We start from the raw sequence: 20,298 nt of genomic DNA, 5'->3' as shown, positions 1-20,298 counted from the left end.
TGTATATGTACCCTACCACTCACCCAAAGTCAGCTGGGATAGGCTCCAGCTCACCCACGATCCCAATGAGGATATGCAGTAGAGTAAATGAATGGATGGATGATTTTTTTATGGGATACACTGCTTTGAAAGCCAGAAAATCAGAGGTCAACCAGCTCCCCAGCATGCAACCGGAACACTGAACTATATACTCAGATCAGTGAGTTGAACCAATGCTAAACTGAAATTCACCCAACACAAATCTGGCATCTAATCCTCAATGATACATTGCTTTTACTGTAGCACACTGTAATATTCCCTGAACATGTGCTTCCACTTTCATTTACCGTCTTTCATCACTGTCATCCTTACTGTGGCGAAGATATGGTAAATGATATGGAATGTTATTTAGGACCCCTCCGGCTCCAGACGTTTATCAATGAATCTAATGCACGGGAAAGTTTTGGCTGGTGCTCCAAGTGTTTGGAATGTGCAACAAATTATTTCCTCCCTCAATCTCTGTTCTTAAAAAAAATCTTTTGAACTCCCTTCTGAAAAACAAGGCACAGAGAGGTGCCGAAATCAAGGACGTGGTCTGCATCACGTAATAAGTATTTGCGCTTGTGTGCATGACCGCTATCCTGTCTTCAGCAGGGTCTCTCCTCCGCCTCCTCCCTCTCAAGGACAGGTTCGCTTAACCTTGAAGTTGAAAGTGCCGAAACCACAGAGGCTCTCTCTGTACAGAATGGAATAACTTCTTTATCTGCGGGATTGAAAGACACCCGCAAGCAATATTTAATCGCAGCATTCTGCTGGAAAATGCAGCTGGAGAGTTGTACTCTCCTCGAGTGTCACGAGGCTGCCTCCTGAGCACATGGTGAACTACGCATTGAGGTTGTGATGAATGACAATGTGCCAGCTTCATGTCAAACTGGTTGCTTACTCAAATTGTTAGAATTACTTGCCGCTCTCTGTACAGAAAACGATACACGCGACCATATGGGCTCGCGGCGCTGGTATGGAGCGCCTTAATATAGCTGGGCTCCATGTGTGAATGGAATCTTTCATAGTGCAGGAAGGAGGAGGAGGAGGAGGAGGCCTGGCGACTCACAGAATTAGCTCTGTTTGTCTTTGCTCAGTTTGGTGATGGATTATTTTAAGACAAAGGGCCACGCTCAATAAGTTGCATTCTTGTGACAAACTAAATATAGAGTTATAGAAGGCTCATGACATGCTGAGATTAGAAGTCTGGGCATGTATCCTGGGAAATGTGTTATGGAATGCAAATGAAGAAAAGCAAAAAAAGGAAGGATTACAGAGAATTGAGTAACACTCGTAAAAGTTATGAACACCTGAGGCTACGTAATGACATGCAGATGCCGCCCCCCCAACACGCACACACACACGTACACGCAAAAATTGTCATTCTAATCACTGCAAATATGTCAATAAAGGGTGGGCTTGGCCGTTGACAACAACTTTAATAACGAACACCTGGAACTTCAACAATTGAATAATGCTTGCAACACCGCTTGCCCAGTCCAGGACGTGGTTAGTCAAACAACATCTGTAAACATCGTCTCGTAAAAAAGGATTTGCTCCTTAATCTGCAGCCAACTGCAGGAATTTGTTGTGCATCTAAGCTCTTTTTGTACACAGCCTGACCGCGGTGATTCATTACAATGAAAAATGTGCGAGCGTGTCCTTAACATGAAGTACAGTGGAACCTCCAATGTCAAATGCTTCTCAAGTTGTACAATTTGGAGTTCAAACTAAAACGATAAGGCTCTCAAGTCTCACAAAAACTATGATTTCTTCACTGATTAACTCCACAATTATGATTTTTTTTCCCCTTTGGCTTTTCTTCTGTTTGTATTTATTTTTATATTTTTTTAAACCAAGACAGAAGGGTAACAGCGGTGGCAAAGGGGAGAAACACCATAGAAGTGAAAATAAAATAAAAAGGTAGTAAAACGCCACAGACATCTCTGTCCTAGCTACTCAGTACAATTTTATTTACTCCTATATGAAATCAATATCCCCATTGAAATAAACTGAAATGCCATTATTCCGTTCCAGCCCCCCAACATCACATTGTTACGTTTCATTATCCATCCATTCATTTTGTGAGCCGCTTCTCCTCACTCGGGTCGCGGGCGTGCTGGAGCCCATCTCAGCTGTCATCGGGCAGGAGGCGGGGCACACCCTGAACTGGTTGCCAAGCCAATCGCAGGGCACATAGAAACAAACAACCATTCGCACACACAGTCATGCCTACGGGCAATTTAGAGTCTCCAATGAATGCATGTTTTTGGCATGTGGGAGGAAACCGGAGTGCCCACCGGAGAAAACCCACGCAGGCACGGGGAGAACATGCAAACTCCACACAGGCGGGGCCGGGGATTGTACCCGGCTCCTCAGAACTGTGAGGCTGACGCTCTAACCAGTCGTCCACCGTGCCGCCACGTTTCATTATGTGTTTTGATATTAATATTTATTTTGTAAAACCATAATAAAACAAAATAAAAGAGAAAGTAGAGAAACAAACTGGTTTTATAAAGTGTAATTACTTTGGGACAAGCCGAGCCACAACAACTGTATTGTTGTATGTGTGCCTTTAAGGGGTGTGGCCAAGTGAGTGACTTCAGAAACATGGATGTTAGACAGCGTGTGAGCATGTGAATGTGAGTTTTGGCCTAACTATAGCTCTTAGCAAGTATTTTGGGTATTTATGCGTTTGACTGTTTGTTCAATAAATGGCTGAAAGTGCATCGGCGACTGCGGCTCTCCTTTTTTTTTTTTTTTTTTTCACTTCACTTCAGCAACGCCGTGTCTGAAGCTCACTTCTAACTCAAAAATCTCAAGTTGAGGTACTACCGTATTTACCTTAAGGGCAAAATGCAAAGAGACAGATAAAAAGTAGAGTGCTTCCTCCTCCTCCTCCCCTTCCTCCTCAGCAGCTCTGTGTTAGGCCAACAGACCGTACAAATGCAGACAGACATCACAGAGGAGAGCACTCTAATGGAGCCGGCGCTTGCAGGGCTCTTTTCCATTTTGCGTCTCCTAGAACCTCAAGCTCAATTGTGTAATGCACATCAAGAAAATGAAACAGGGAAGAGAAAGTTGAGGGAGAGCGACAAGAGCCAAAAATCCAATCCACGGTCGGTGACTTGACTAGCGAGACTGGGTCAAGGCGAAAAGGTGAGGATAAGGCTGCAGCCTGGGGAGTGTGTGAAAGGCCACAAGTTTTTGTTAGGAGCTCACAAGCACAGATGCAAATCAGCTTTAAAAAAAAAGTGAGCCGGAGAAAGATGGGAGGCGATGGCGGGAGCAAGGTGGCATTTGCGGCTCTTCTGACAGCAGCGAGACGGCTGGGAGGTGCTAAGAATGCCGCCTTTTCTTCACCGATGTAAAGACCGAGCATCCCGGCAAGGTAATCAATACCCATTATTTCCCCTCTCTTTGCTTTCCAATCAATAGATAAGAGTGGCCTAAGACCAGTCGGGACAATGACTCTTTCTTTGGCACCATCTTGATGTGGGCTGAATAGCAACAGCATCCGTGGTGGGAATGGTGGCGGCAGAGCGATTGGGTGACTTGAGGAACAGCAGGAGACGGCGAAAAACAGAGAGAAAGCGGTAAGGAGATGCTCCCTGATAAAAGCGGAACCATTGGAATAACATCGCCCTCTTGTTCTCAGTCAACCTTTCTTGGCAACAACAGGCAGCCCCTGTAGACTCCATCAAAAGAAAAGGGGGAAAAAAAAAAAAGGGGAGAAATGACTGGCGTCATAAAGCTTCTGGAAACATCTCCATCACGCGGCCGGCCCATAACGGGGCCGACTGTGGCGCCTTTGAACTCTAAGCTGCTATATTTCATTAAACTTGACGGCCGTCTCCCAGCCCAGGCTGCCTCAGTCGGCGGACCCCCGAATGTGTGTGTGTGTGTTTGTGTGTGTTTTTTTGCAAAAGCAGTGAGCGAGCACTACTGTCGTCTGAAGTTACGACCCGGCACAAATCCATGCTCCACCCACAATAAATCAACTAGATATAAACGGCTTTATCGTGTTGGGGTCCCCACCGCGTTTGAACAAAGACCACCTCTGTTTACATCATGCCGACACTTTGAAACGGGGTTTTGTCTGTGGAAACAAGCAGAGGTGCTACCTCAAACACCATATTCAGTAATCATAGGGAAAAGGAGCCTCTTGAAAACATCATCTGCCATTCACAAGTCGAGGCGGCGCTGCTACCTCAGCTGCGCTTCCTCAGACGAGCACTTTGGTTGTGATGAAAGGCCTCTTTTAATCCAGGTTAAAGGTTCCATAAGCAGTTTTACTGTCTGGGAAGTATAGATTCCTTTTTGGAAATTCCTAAACCCGAATTAAAGGAGGTCTTTCATTTTACGTTTCCAGTGGTCTTTTTCACTAGATGTTTATATTGAGATGGATTAGTTCATATCCAACTTTTTCAATGTCTTAGAGACATTGCAACATGAAAGTACAACTTTATAAGTGACTCATTTTAAAATCTGAATTAACCAGAGAAATCGATTATATATTTATAAAAATCTGAGAATGTTGTTATCCTTCTCTTTATTTATTTTGTTGTTTTTTTCTTACATCCAAATGAATTTGTCATACGTTTACTAATAAACTGCAACAGAGTCAAATGTGATAAGAGAATAACAATATGAGTCATGTTTTTATATGTCATGCTAATCAAGAACTTTTTATCCATCTTTTTATCCGTTATAATATAAGGGACTGCAAAAACTTTGTAGTGAGCAACAACAGAGTAAGCGAGCTTAATTTGTGTATGTATACTCTTACATTGCAAATCATATTTGAAATGCATTTGATATGGTAAGCTCATTTCCTAAAAGGGCATATTGTCACATATGGATGACAAACAAATGGAAATAGCAAAAAACAGACAAATTGTCCAAATTATTTAATTTGCAATCATGACGCTCATGTTCAGCATCTCCAAAATAATTTGAAGAGGGTAACTCTATTTCTAACAATTGTTTTTCTTAAAGGGACATATTTTGCCAAACCAACTTTTTTTCTAGTATTTGGGATGCAATATTGTCTCCATGGAGCCTCAGTAAACATGTGAAATATGAATTAAAATGGTCCACGTATTCCTGAGTCCCACATGTTTTTTTTTTGCTGACAGGCTTGAAATCAGGTCATTCGAATTTCTCAAGCTTGTCTACGTCACTGGCGAAAATCTCCGCTCCAGTCAGTGCTGTCAACATAAACACGTGTGCTTCTTCTACACGGAGGCAACCAATCAGAGGAAAGGGGGCGGTGTTAGCCGAATACAAAACTGGGTCAAACATAAGGAGCTGCCAGAGGGCCTTTTCTAGACACGAGCACGACAAAACCGAGGTGTTTCTTTAAATGAAAGTGACACTTTTATACTAAGTCCATGTTAGAGAGTCACTTAATGGAGGTCTAAATAGCCAAAATACGGGACCTTTAAATATTGGTGCTAAGTCTGAAACAGAATCCCAGTAATATAGTGGCCTAACTCTGCCTTTGGCCAGTCGTGCGCGGTCACAAAGAAGCCACAGTGAGTGGCACTTGCCGGCTTTATCTCACTCCATTAGGCTGAGGACTGGTGCGCACACCAGGACTGAGTGTGTGCTTTGGGCCACTTATCTGGGAAGAGGCACCGGGGTGAAGTCTGGGAATGGAGACAAAGGCCAGATAGAGTGACAAACACAGACTGAAGGGTGGACGAGTGGTCCCGGCGGTGAGGTCGGGAATAGTGGGTGGATAAATGAACTTGAAGCCAAAGAGGGACTGCTCGAGAGAGAGGCGCGCAGGAGCTAAAATGGCAGAGAGGTCTCCTTTAACACCGCTCATAGGGAGAGGAGGGCCGCATGGGGGAGTGAAAGAGGATTAGGCGGGCAGAGGCTGCGGTAACCAGGAATCTCAACAATCTCACACCCAAATCGCGGGCCTGGGCTCAGCCACATGACCCTCCCCAACAGTCCTCTTTCTCTCTGTAGCCCAGAGCAGGGTACCGACAAGCACCTGTTTATGACCGTCTGTCTCTGTGTTTGGTGATGGATGGGCCCCTTGGAGTGGGACATTGTGTGGATGCTCACGTTTGTAGCATTGTGTCGCTCAAATCACATTTGAAACATTTAAGGACTAAGAGCGCTGATGCAGCCGTTCAATCCGGCAGTGTTCAAGAGAAAAATACGATGCATCACAGTTTTAATCATCAGCCCACAATACACCCCGCACGCAATGGTTTTGAAATTAAACAATCAGTATGTGATGAAGTGTATCCTTTTTTAGCTTTTACAAAAGGATTGCATTTGCAATGGAGGTATTAATCATTTTACTCAAATGTAGTTGGACCTTTGACTCACAAGAGATTAACTGTAAAGGTGCAGTCCACTTTCTTGTTACTTCACAAATTAAGTGGATACCATTCATTTGAAGAAAAACGACTTCAGTTGATATCAGGTGTTAAGTTGCCATTTTGCAGCTGTTTGACTGGAGACACCTATATAGTCCAAGCAGCTCTCAATGCAAGTGAAGGATGACATTAAAAACCACATTATTCTATAAGAGAGATTTATTTTTACATTCTTATAAAGACAGAAAGCTACAACAGCATCAAGAGCCCTGGAAGACCACAGAGCAAGTCGAGAATCCTTTCCTTGATGAAGAAAAAGCCCATTACAGCACCAACTGAAGTTAATAATACTCTGTTGAAGGTTGGATATTGTCAAATTCGAAAATGAAGAGATGCCTTCACAAATGTAAATACAGAGAGTTTACAACAAGGTGCAAGCCAGTGGTAGTGTTCATGAACAGGAAAAGCCAGATTAGACTTGGCCAGAAAACATCTAAAAAAATAAAATTAAAATAAAAAGCAAAAAAAAAAAAAAAAAAGCACACAATGTTTTGGAATCATATTCCCAAAAGAAACATGTGTTCAAATGATGTTTGTTTTTTTTCAGACTCCAAATTAATCAAAAGGGTAAGCTAAAAACCTAAAAGCTAAAAACTTCGACAATTGTTTTTAAATCAGGTTTTTTTTTTAATGGCGTTGCATAAATCTGGACATTTCTGCCATCTCTTTCTTCCAAGCTACATCATGTACAGAATGCTCCTCATTTTAAGAGGCCCATTAACAGCGAGGTGCATCCTGCCACTCCCTTCTTCTCCAATCTTTTGTTGCATTCCACAGGCAAAGCAGACGTTTCATCAGCACTCTCGTCACAGTCGGGGGTACAGTATGGAGAAGCACAATGAGCTGCAGATGTTCCGCAAAGTTTAGTCACTGTCACTCGGGTTTGATGTGATGCCGGACAGTGGCCAGACATTCTCTTACCACAGTGTGTGTTGTGATGGCCACCTTTGTGTGATAATGGAATGATGGCACTATGCTCTTGAGATCCCTATCAGCTCGTCTGCCAGTTTAGAAGCTGAGGGGCAGCCATACACCATAATATGCCACCATAAAATGCCATTAGTACTGTGGGTCAGCACGGTGAGAATTCAGACTGGGGGGAAGTCACTGGTGGACCGGCAAAGCTCCCACTGACAGCAATGGGGCCTCCTCACAATCCAGGAATATTGTGTGGAATCAATCCATCATCGTGGAGCTGTTGAAGCTGTCCTTAGCGTGTACTGCTCACCCTTTCACGGTGACATTTTCTTCCCCAGTTCACCTTACCACTGAGATGAACCAAAGTGCACTGCCCTCTCTTCACCTCTGGCTGTCTCCCTCTTTATCCATCAACTGTCCGCAACATGCAATGTTTCTAGAGTCCCACTGTAACATGCGTCTGACGCCTATGACGATATTTGGGAGTTAACTATTATAATCAGCTGGGAACGGCTCCAGCCCAACCCGTGACCCTGCACAGGATAAGTGGCACGGACAATTGATGGAAACTATGAAGGGCAATCTGCTTTGGTTGGACTGTCTGTGTGACAAACTGGAGGACTGTGTGGGACTGTAGCATGGACCAAGGAAGAGACTATAATCATGTTTAGGGTTGGGCATCGTTTGAATTTGAGCGATTCCGGTTCCGATTCTGGTTCCTTAGTTCGATTCCGGTTACAAACGATTCTCGATTTCGATTCTTTTAGGGGGCTGGGTCAAAAGGTTTGCAGGCTTTAAATAAAGGGTGTCCAAATTATCAACATCCATTTTCTCAGCAGCCCGCAGCATAGACTAAAACGAACATTTGACTCGTTCTTTGTAACCAGTATCAATATCAAACCTTTGAACAAAAAGGCAATGTGTGTGGAACTAACCCATCCATCCATTTTCTGAGCCGCTTATCCTCACAAGGGTCGCGGGAGTGCTGGAGCCTATCTCAGCTATCAACGGGCAGGAGGCAGGTTACACCCTGAGCTGGTTGCCAGCCAATCGCAGGGCACATAGAAACAAACAACCATTCGCACTCACATTCACACCTACGGGCAACTTAGAGTCTTCCATTTCATTAACCTAAATTGTTGAAGAAGCATACAACAACACTTGTTAGATAGGGATGAGAAGTGCAATCAGAAAAAATATAGTGTATGCAACACAGCCAACCTCAAAGATGCACTGGACCTCATGCGTCTTTATGCATGTGACTAAATACAGCATATTCATTAATGTTTGAGCTAAAAGTTAAATATAGCATTGTCAAAATTGTTATTTTAACTGTTTTAACTATTTTATTTTATTGTTTCAGTCACCCAGTTGACTGAGAGTTGACTTATCTGATAGTTAAAATAACTATTTTAACAATGCTATATAGCAACCCCTGTATTCAGTTTCATCACGTCAAATGGTTTATATGTGCAGGTTTTAACTTGACTTCTTGTTTTAAACTTGTAGCCTTTTATTTTGAAGGGTAACATGGTTAGCATCAAAACTCAGCATTTTGGCACGAAAAGTAACTTCACATGGCAACGGTGATTGTTTTTGAATTTAAAAAAAAATGTGCTTTTTTTTTAATGGATGGAACCAAATGCGATAAAATGTTTATTCCTTTCCCCACCCACCGATGAGGCACAAGTTTAGCGCTTGTGATACTGTGAGACAATGTTTATGTGAATTGTGTCCCAATTCATTGTGATGTAAAGTTTTAGCCCAATGTTACGCTTTTTTTTTTCTTTTTTGGTCATTGTCGCTTACGTTAGTTCGAAGACTAAAATAAACGCTAAAAACCATCAGTGCAAATGTGCAAGCAACCATTTACCTTGTTAACTGTCTCAATGTTGGCATTGACTTATTTTATTGTTTCACTCATCCAATTAACAGAGTTGACTTCACTGAAGTTCCGCGCGGTGTAGGTTGTGGCTCGGAGCTCGTCAGACGCTACACATCGTGAATGGCTGCTTTGCAAAATATAATCTTATTCTAAGTGTTGGACTGAGTCGACTGGTCAGTCATTTTAATAAAGATAAGACACACTTTTGTTCGCCGCCGCAATTGGGCGCAAGAACATCATCGTGCGCGTTCTTCTTCGTTGGTTTACGGCGCTTCTTCTTTGCTGTTTGACACTTCTTCTTCGCGGCTGGAGGATTAGGCATCAAAACTGGGAACCGACATTTTTAAATTTGAACAGTTCCGGGAGAACCGGAACGTTAGTCCCGGTTCCAATCGGTTCTTGATTCTCGATGCCCAACCCTAATCATGCTAGACAGTGGATCCTCAACATGTGGCCACATTACCTCTTTCAACATTCAAAAAAGTAATTTATTTTAGTTTTGCATTTTCAATTTTTTTATTTTCTCCTTTTGCTTATCATTACTGATACCTTAGCGAAGGGGAATATTGAATAAAACAATCATTTGGGAGGCGATGGAGCAATGGTAATTAGCTTTTGACAACCAGTTTTGTCTTTAGCTCGCTCTGTTTCGGTCCTGCGTTTTTGTTCAACTTTGTATCAAGACAATATTTTCCTTGACATTTTAGGTTCAGTTGAGAGTTGTTGAGTGACCAAACTGTTCAAGTTCGGACAGTTCAATGGAAATCAATTCTGTTTTGATATACCCAATATGAACAAGAGATCTCGCCTAGCTGAAAGGTAAGCAAACATAAACTGAGAATAAAAGTAATAGAGTTGGACTTTGAGGTAAGAAGAACACATCTGCACATTTTCACTGACCCAGTGGAACCTTGTGAGGTACTGGAGAGTACTAAATAAACTAAAAAGTATCTAAACAACATCAGCAAATCACAGTCCAAGCTGACTGTCTTGCCTTTGCACACAGAAGCTCAGTTCATTATTGCAGAAACGTGCTGAATGTTTCGAACACATTTATCAAGTCAATGTTAGACTATTTAAAAAAGGAAAATATCGTCACCCCTCTCGCAGCTTTTAGATCTTCCACTCTGAAGGGAAGATTGAAGGGTCTGGCTCACAATCTCTTTCTTTCCAAAGGTGTTTATTAACGGGTTTGAGATCAGGGTACTTCTACTCCAAACTCATCCAAGCATCCCTTGATGGACTTTAATTGGTCAAACAGGAACAGAAAAGGACCTTCCTCAAACTGTTCCTGCAAAGTTGTCCAAAATGTCTTGGTCAGATGAAGAATTAAGATTAAAGATATCTTGTGTCTTTAAAATTTTTTCTCCATATAGTGCAGGTCTTTGGCCTACAGAGAAACTGGCAGTTGATGACCAGAACAGACGCGTCACTGTAAACATCATCAAATGCTCATCTCTTCTATTAATCATCCATAATTGAATGACTTTAAACAGATACATAAATCATGGAAATAAGTTGATAGAGTATGACTGGAGGACACATGTGCCAAGTAAATCCAAACTGGGGCTGCTCCAAAGGCCAAGTCATATCCTTGTGCATGAGGAAATGTAATCTATTTCACTCCATGGTGCAGTCTGGGATTGTGCGTAGCCTTGCTGTAAAGAATGACAGATTATGCTCCTTGCTCCTGAAATGATTATTCCTTGTTGTCCTGTTCCACGTTGTTCCAAGTTGGAGCAGGGACACATTTTCCATTCATCACAACTGAATTGCTCCCGTCCTCGCCTCTGCCGCAATGTTTTGGGAAACGGGGGCAGCATGACAGTTTACGCTTCAGCGGTGAAAACTCCTGTTTTGATGAAGTGTGACAAGCATTGGCCCACACCACATAGAACCTCAATCAAAGGGGACAATGCAGTAAAGAATTTCCAAGGTCACTCAAAAGAATCGCTAATGGAGAAGAAAATGGGACTGAAAAAGCCAAAAAGCTATGTGGGGTCTCATTGAAGCCCATCAGAGGTGAACTGAAAGAGCGGGATGGAAACTGAGAGGAGGGCGTGTGGAAGTCAGCGGCGCCTCATTCAAATGTTCTTATCCCGAACGTTCCCTGGCTCGGCTTTCTTCAAGCCAAGCCAAGCCATCGCTTTTTCCACGGCCATAACTTTCAATCAACCATTAACTGCACAACAGGGGGGGGTCACGTGTGTGTGTGTGTGTGTGTGTGTGTATACGTGCGTGTAAGTGCATGCGTGCGTGTGTGTGAAAGAGAGAATAAATGATATATATATGCTAGTTGCCAGGACTACCAGTGATGAAAGCCCTAGAGAGAGGATGGAAACGAGACCCAGAGAGAAACACAATTATTCTTTTCTAAACATGATGTACAAGTACATCAGGTAGCCTGACTTGATTTGGCGTTGTAAAAATCAGTAGCACAGCTGCCTGTGACAAGTCCACCAAACAAACAATCACAGGAGTTGCCAGCAAACGCTTCTGCAGTTCAAATCAAACGCACGGAATAGCATCACAATGACTGTAGGACCGAACCTGCTGAGCCAAGGCCACATCCTGAAGGCCGCCATCATTCAACATGGACAGCTTTTCTCAAGACAACAAAAGGTTGTCATGGTTTTTTTTTTCCAGACTACAGTGTTGCTTTTTTGTATGGTGGCACAACAATGTGCCAAGAAGCCAAGTCTGTAAATCAACTTTTTATATTCTCTTCAAGAAAACCGTTGCACCTCCTCTTCTTGATGGGGGAAACACATCATTTTGGGTGACAAAGGGTTTTGTGGGACGGCAAGAAAAAAAAAAACAACTTTAGAAGTATCTTAAAGCTACAGTTATAAAGAAAGCCCTAACCAACCATATTGTGTAGCTGAGTCAATAAATTAAAAAAAGTAAACTTGAGAGAAACCAGTTGAATGTGTTACTTTTGTTGATGTGATCCAAGTTACTGTATTTAATATATTTTATAATACAAATACATTGGTACCATGACTGACGGGTTTAATTTGTTTTGTGACCAAGCTCGTAACTCAATTTACTTGTGTATCTAATCAATTGTCCCTATTCAAATGAATTTAAATTCCATTAATCCGGAAAAAAAATAGCCCTAAATTGCACAAAAACATAAAGCACAATAAAAGAGAATGTAAAGGAATAAGCTTGTTTTATAAAGAGTAATTATTGCATGTACATTGAAAGAAAAATACTTAATTTGATCATGTACATTTGTTGCATAAGATTAAAATGTGCTAAACTGATGATCCTCTTCTCCTTGAAAATAATGGAAGAATATATGTTAGTTTAACAATTTTAATCATGTGCAACCGATGTACATGTTGTTGTTTTTTTCAGTGTACTGTAGTACTCGTGAGTTGGATTTGTGCCTTTTTTTGTTTGTGGCCTTGTGAGTGACATCAGGAGATCAAGTGGGATTGGCCAGTTAGTGGGCGTGAGTTGTGGCCGACAGGAGCTCCTTGAGAGTGTTCTCATTTTGCATAAGTATGTTTGACTATTTGTCCTGATCAACAAACGGCTGAAAGTACATCGGCGACTGTGGCTATCCTTGCCACATGCAAGGGCATGAAAGTACCTTCATTGCTCCATATTTTTTTCACTTCACTTGAACAGCAACATATCCAAAACTCGCTTGTAACTCAAATTTTGCAAAGCAAAATAAATCTACCAAGAAATAAAATAAATTAATCGACCAAACGATGGCTTGTGAACTAAAAAAACTTGGGGTAAGTCAAAGTGGTACCACTGCATATCAAATAAGGGAAATGATTAAATACATTTGACTTCCTCCTAATCCTTTTCAACATAATTGTGATACAGATGTGTTAATGAATAATTTTCCTTATTGACTTCATTATTTATAGATTTGTTTCTTCTAGTAACTTGAAACTGTGTTAAAGTTCTCAATTCAACTCCTGCTACTCTAGTCCAATGTTTGTTTGTTTTTAATACTGTTTTAGGGCCTAACCATCAGACTATTTCGGACCCCTGAAAACTCATGTTACGAGGAGTGGCGGGCAACAGAGGGTCCCTCCACAGCAAGCGAAAGAGAAAACAGAAGGGGGTTGGGGGCTAATGAAGGAGGCATAGAGAGAGGGGTTGCGCAAGACAAACACTTCCCACTGAGGAGCTGCAGAGTTATTGTAAAGTCCCATGTCCGTGTTGACCCCGGCCCCCATATGCAGGCTCCCCTCCAGCCACTCGGACAACTCTCCCGTTGGCCGTGGTTGTAACACCGGCAGCCTGACACACAGTCCGTTGTCATCTGACACCAAACCAAGGAGCTGTCAAAGAACAAAAACGGCTGCTTCGTATATACAGTTAAGTCTAGTAGATCATGGAAGTTGACGGTGGAAAGTGCGTGAACATGGTTAGCATCTAAATGGTGATTGTTTGACATGTGGATTGTGTGGGGTTAACTGGAGCATTTCAGCCAACAGGAGGAGCGTATGTGGTCTGAAAGCATCCCGAGCCCAAGCAAACTAATGAGCTCTGGATGTAGCCTATTCACTCCCCAAATTACAAACGCTTAAGCATTAGCATACAGCTGACAGAGATAAATGTGGAAAATGGACAATGGCTTGTTGAAAGTCCACATGAATGCTAATTGGAGTGGCCATTTCAATCAGTCAATGAAGGAGTGTTGCTAACAGGGATTATATGACCCCTCTTAAGTAAACAACAAGTGACCTCCATTATGACTACTTATCACAGCGAGAGCCCTTTCCTTTCTTTCCCTGCGAGGGGTGAAGTCTGACACATTCCTTCCCCTGCCAACTGCCGGGGTCAGCGTCGTTCGCTGATAGACGTGGAACACAGTGAAGCGGAGGGAAAACAAGTGTATTATTCCCATGTCTGGGAGATGTAGAGCGGGCTTTAAAACTCAACTTGGTCGTCTCATTATCAAGACTTTTTGCAGGGTAATTTGCTTCATAAAACCGGCTCCCACAATCAGATATAAAAACAGTGTACGTCCAGTGTTGTTAGTTCTTCTCACGCACACCTAAACAGCGGCGCCTCGGCTGCAGCGAGCATTCGGTCCAGTCTACTACAAGTGTTTAACTTCATCTCCCCCGTCCAACCTGGGAGACGGCCACATCATAATCCACCCATTGTTTGTCGCAAATGGACCTCTACTCTGTAAATAGGAGCTAAACTGACCCGAGAAAGATTGAAGTGGGGTGAGTAAAGGTCAGTCCATGCCTTGTTTTAACAACAGCACATTAAGTTAACCAACTTCCTCCAGCTTTACAGCGGTAATAAAGGGGAGGAAATGCAGTGAGTCGCAGGCAGGACTGACTGTCTGCTTTGTGTGATGATGTTTCAGTCCTACAGATGGAGGTGAACCAGAAAATGAGCGATGTTTGCCTTCCTGAACCCCCGAACGGAACATTCAAACATAATACACAAGGCAATCTATTCTTTCTGTCCCCCCCTCCAACATCCCTCCCAAGGGTATCGACCTTGGCCCTTGCTTTTCAGGAAATAGTCCGAAACAGCAAGGACTTTGGGGCATTAAGGTACTTTTCAATCTTGCTTCATTATATGCGTAAAGGAAATGGAAAATTCTGTGGATGCTGCCAAATGGCCTTGTGATTTTAACAGCCATTGGCACACCGTGCATCACAATACCTCCTTGTTATAAGAGCGTGATGTAACGGTGCTGTAAAATGTATATTTTCCGACAGGGTTGCAGAGTGTACGGTAAGCTTGTCCAGATGGCTGCAAAGGTAGAGCAAACGTGTGTACGTGTGTGTAGGTGTGTGCGTGTGCAGTCGACGTGCACGCAGCTGCATGTGATGCAGCATTCGTTTGTTGCTCATTGAAATGCAAGGAAACAGTGCGTTGTGTTGTTTGCCAACATAGACACCTGTTTCCCCCCCCAACCCTTCTCATTTGTGCAGAACACCCCCACATCTACAGTGGCTACTTTTCCACTGTACAGTCACTTTAGAGTGGTCCGTTGTTCCAAATCCAGTGGTGTGCAAAGGTGTGGTGATGCCCAAGGCCAACTACGCTTTCATCAGTGAGGGTGTGTGCAGACTAACTTTCTCGATTGGAAACTATTAGTCGACGGGGGAGGGCGGACCGCTGAAGCAAAGTGTTGACTTTGGAGTCTAAATTGACAAACTTCGACGAAATTTCTTTGACTGACTAAGGGGTCGACTAATGAACTACAATTCAATTATTATTTTCAATGGGATAGGAAAATCTCAGTTGGAATGTTCCGAACACCTGTTAACATGACAGTACTGACAAATTAAACCACACTGACACCATAAACTAGATAAAAATATAAATATCAGCAGTATGTAGTATCGCGCTACATTTACTCCATTACAGTTACTATGTAATTTTGGGGATGAATCGTACTTGTCAGAGTCGTATTAATGCAACATACTTTTTATTTCTACTTGAGTAGTTTTGTCAGGAAGAAACGGTACCTACATTATGTTCATTACTTTCATTTTTGTTCATCTATTATTGCTTGCGTGATTAATGTTTTGGTTTGTCAGAGAGTCTTCCGCCTGGGGTGCTGTCATGTGACTGTTTCACCAATCCAATAGAATTACTACTGACGTTTGACTCCATTTGACCAAACAAAGGGAGCCAGGCAGTCACATGACCACACGCAATCTCCGTGGCCTCACACAAAAGCAGTTTTCAAACTGACTCGTTTTCATGAAACCTGGTAAAAACAACATAGAAAAGAATGAGTGATGAGTAACCGCTGCATGGTGAGCCTATTGTGCTGTTTCATGAATGTAAACAAAAAGTTAATTTAGACAATTTCTTGTTCACAACTCAACAATAAGGAGAGACTGGACAAAAATGGCCCCCATGGCAGAGTTCCAAGCAGAAAACCACTGCTGCCAAAAAGAACATTAAAGGTTTGTCTTTGTTTTGCATAAAAACATCTCAATGATACCCAAGACTTTTGGAAGAATATTATATGGACTGACAAGACAAAAGCTGAACTTTTTAGAAGCTGTGTAGCTCGTTAGTTTTGCCGTAAATATAACAGCATTTTAGAAAAAGAACATCCCTCCAACAGTCAAACACGGTGGTGGTTGTGTGATGGTCTGGGGCTGCTTTTCCACTTCAGGCCCTGGATGACTCGCTATGATTGATAGAACCATGAATTCTACTCGCAACCAGAGAATCCTGAAGGAGAATGTGCGGCCATCAATTCATGACCTCAAGCTGAAGCACACTTGTGTTCTGCAGCAGGACAACAATCCAAAACACACCAGCAAGCCAACTTGTTAATTCCTTAAAAAAACAAAGTGAAGGTTTTGGAGTGGTCTACTCAGAGTCCGTACATGAATCGGATTGACATGCTATGGCATGACCTTAAAAAGGCTGTTCTTGCTCGAAAACCCTCTAGTATTGCTGAATTCAAGCAATTCCGCAAGGAAGAGTGGGCCAAAATATGTCCACCGTGATGCGAAAGACTCATTGCCAGTAATAGAAAATGCTTGATTTCAGTTGTTGCTGCTGAGTCCTCTTCATCATGCCGTGCAAATTTTGACATTATGAGACAAAGAATGTAGACACCAAAAGATTTATAAACAGTACCTCACCATTTTGATGCGTCCAACAAGATTTTCTCAGAGTGAAGTGTTCACTGAGCGAAGCGTGTCATTAGCAGGTTGTAACAGAGATACAGAGAGACTGGAGGACTTACAGAAAGGCATAGAAGTGCATGTGCTTGGAAATTTATTTGTGGATTACCTGATCAAACACTTGTGAATTTTGCATGAGAGAACTGCAAGCTGTGCAAAAGTAATTAAACAGTGGGACGTGTATTCAAGTTTAGAGTAGGTGAAATTAAGTTCACTTTTTCAACTTTTTTCGAGTAGCAATGTAATGTCAAATATGTGATTCCGTGGCTTAATAATTGGAAAACATTCCCCTCAACTGTAAAGTAGTTGAGAGTGAATTAACAGTGCCTCTTCTGCTTGTAGCCAAGCAGTGGAGTACATTTTGCCTCGATTGCTTCAAGACGCCATTACTCAATCACTGTCACACATCGACCAATTCATTGCAATGCCCATCCCTAGTTTACGTCACCCGTATGACATCGGTTCAGCATGCCTGGAACTCCGGCTGACCTGTTTTTGTCAACGCAAAAGCTCAAACGGCATCAATAGCAAGTAGAACAGCGTTAAAGCGAACAGACAGTGGAAAAGGGGGGACAGAAGAGTACCAGTGGTCTCTGAGCCTGTCACCACATTAGAGACTGTGCTGGGACACATCACTGGGCACCTCCTCCGGCTGCTGGGGGTGGTTGGGGCACCAGGGAGGAGGAAGTGCAAGGGGTTCCTATGCTGGAGGAGGAAGGGGTGGGGTAGGGGGGGGGGTCAATTCTCGCTTGGCTAGGCACAGAGTCTTTCCAGTGTAGAGAGAGGGGATTGGGGGGGGGGAGTGGGGTGCGTCCCATATGTTTGTGTGCCACAAGGACATGGGGTGTGTGGGATCAGATGTCACCTGATGACTGACAGCAACAGGCTTAAAATGCTTTCGCTCAAACTTACTGCCTCCTCCTTGGCTGCATTGTTTAGCTAACAGCAGGAAAGTGACACGTCCGACGTAGTTTTACTGTTTCCATGCAAAAGTCAAAGGAGTAGGTGGGTGAAGGCGGGGGGTTGAGTGGGGGTCTGGCCTTTATAATGTAATTTACATTTGTCACAAATGTCATCATGCATTGTTCAATTTTACAGGAGCCATTTTACAGCCTCTCTGGGCTTCGCCTCACTGCAAAAGCGGGTTTGAGTCGGAGCCGCAGCCTCTATTTCACATGCTGTCAGAGCTGAGCTGTTGTACAAGTAGTTGGACTGTAACACGCAGCTCAGTGTATCAGAGCCGCAGGAACTTGTATTTACTCTGCTTCCACATGATCATTCAGGATCATCCAGGAGTGCCTGCCAACTACATATCTGTCAGCAAGTCTGCATGAGGCGCTTTGACAGAGATATGATGAGGAACAGGCTTTATTTTACGTCTGACATGCTGTCCCTTCTGTTCATCTGTAAACACACAAAATGGCCTCTAATCTTATTTAGTCTTCACGACTTGTTTACTCTTGGTGTAGTCGTGGCGTGAAGGCATGGCCGCCAGGCTTTGAATGAGGCATTGTCTGCGCACTAGCAGATCTAATCTGCCCCCCAGCCCTCTAAAACATCGCCACCCCCTTTCCTGCATCCCTGATTGCCACATGCAGGTATTGTACCCATCAGACGCCCCTCTGGAGTTTGTTTTGCCAGTGCCTGGCTCTCCTCAAGGGGGGTTGATATGTCTGGTTTTCAAATCTCACTCATTTGTGCATCGTTTTTGCATCGACCTTTGACTGCGGGCCCTTGGATTACATCAGACATGCTTGAGACGCCCACTGAAGTTTGGTGAAATCATAGATATGGCATCCGTGTGTTATTGGGGGAGATGTTGACAAGCGCGCTGCGTGTTGCCTTTAGAAAGCAATGTACTGACCCTGGCAGGGGAAACTGTGAATTGTGGTCAGTTTCTCAGCCAGCCAGCCGCAGGAGAGCTGGACTCTATACACAGACTTGTGTTCTTTCACCCTGGGAAGCTGATGGATGATGTTTGTTTGGTTTAGCTCTGGAGAATGTGCGCACACATTTGAGAAGAAGCAAGCTTGCCCTTCTCTCATTCCCTAGCCCGTGTTGATTTTGGGCTCCTTTTAGTTTTTTTTAAACTTACTTTTCCATCTCTTACTTCTCTGTGTGAAAACATTAACTGAGATTTTTTTTTTTTTCCCCCCGCGCTCGAGTTATAATGAGCCATGAACACGGGTGTTCCAGCCTCACAATAAACAAAAGACAGTTCACGTTCATCTCACCTCGCGCACAGTGGACCAGTAAGACAGCCTCCAAGATGAACAGCACAATCCTCAGCACCGGCATAGCGTCCAAACACAACTTCATGCTCTCAAACTGAAACACACATGGACACAATGTGACATTTTAAATGGAAAATATTAGTGGTAGTGCAAAAAAGGTATTATACTTGTGATTCCCAAACATTGTGTCATGGCACATTAGCGAGCTGTGCGATATCATCAGGTGTGCTGTGGGAAATCATCCAATGTCACTGAAATGGTCCAAAAATGATTTTGGATTTATTACAAATAATGTATCTTTGTTTATCTATCTATGCCAGGGACTTGGAAAACAATTAAGTGCACTTTGATTAGACGGTAGAAGGTAGATAATCGACCAGTGTATCCCCTTTATGGGACTTGTTTTTTTTTTTTTGTGTGTGACATTTTGGTGTTGTGCCTTTAAATATGCACTCAGTAAAATTTGGGAAACCGCGCTTTAAAGCAGTGCATCACAAACATGCATCACAGTAATTATTGTGATCCACGTTTAGGCAAACTTAGTTCTGTTTGTATTGTTGAAAATGGTCACAGAAGACAAAACTGCTTTCACTAAATTAATCGTCTTCAATCGTACAAGCATCTTTTGTTTTCCTTCAAAGTTGAGGTAGAACACAGTTACCCGATTCTACCAGTTAGTGAGAAGCTCTTGTTCTTTATACATGTGATTAAAAAGAGGTCAGATATTTTCCACAATGACTTTCCAGTGATGATACAGTCACATCTGAACCTAAAAGTCGTGTGAGGTTTTCACTCAGTCCCGATTTCAGTCTTAAACGAATCATTAACCCGGAATTGACTTGATTAGAATGATGCATATAGACACATAAATAGGTCATAATAAAAAAAATTTTTAACATTTTGCTGACAAACCTGAATGTTGACAGAATGAAGTCAAGCTCGTAGCAGCCTCTTGACAGTTTTAGCTGTAGTCCGCGTTGAGTCCATGAATCAAATTGACACTTCTCGTACTTCTTTAAAATCCACGTAGCCGCTAACCCTTGCCGTAGACATTAAAACAACTTAGCAAAAGACAGAAAAGAAGCCCAAGTCACGCCTCCCAAAACGGGTCCCGTATGCTAATGTGGACAGCGTCCAGCGTGCCTCTGTGCGTCTGACCAACAAGTGACTGGTGCCTCGTGCCGTGCGCG

The 20,298-nt window shown here is 42.9% G+C and overlaps 1 protein-coding gene across 1 annotated transcript in view; it reads right to left on the bottom strand.

Moving 5' to 3' along the window:
* Positions 1-20,298, bottom strand: part of LOC133488153 (fibroblast growth factor receptor-like 1) — a 37,701-nt gene extending 17,403 nt beyond the window's left edge. Inside the window, exons 1-2 of the mRNA XM_061795701.1 lie at positions 20,021-20,298; positions 19,109-19,202 (exon numbers count right to left, since the gene is read on the bottom strand). Coding sequence (XP_061651685.1) covers positions 19,109-19,193 — 85 coding nt within the window. The 5' untranslated portion in view covers positions 19,194-19,202; positions 20,021-20,298. The remainder of the gene's footprint in view (positions 1-19,108; positions 19,203-20,020) is intronic.

Source organism: Phyllopteryx taeniolatus, chromosome 13 (genome assembly GCF_024500385.1).
Source record: "Phyllopteryx taeniolatus isolate TA_2022b chromosome 13, UOR_Ptae_1.2, whole genome shotgun sequence".
Classification (NCBI taxonomy): Eukaryota; Metazoa; Chordata; class Actinopteri; order Syngnathiformes; family Syngnathidae; genus Phyllopteryx; species Phyllopteryx taeniolatus.
This window is presented reverse-complemented; position numbering and strand designations above follow the sequence as displayed.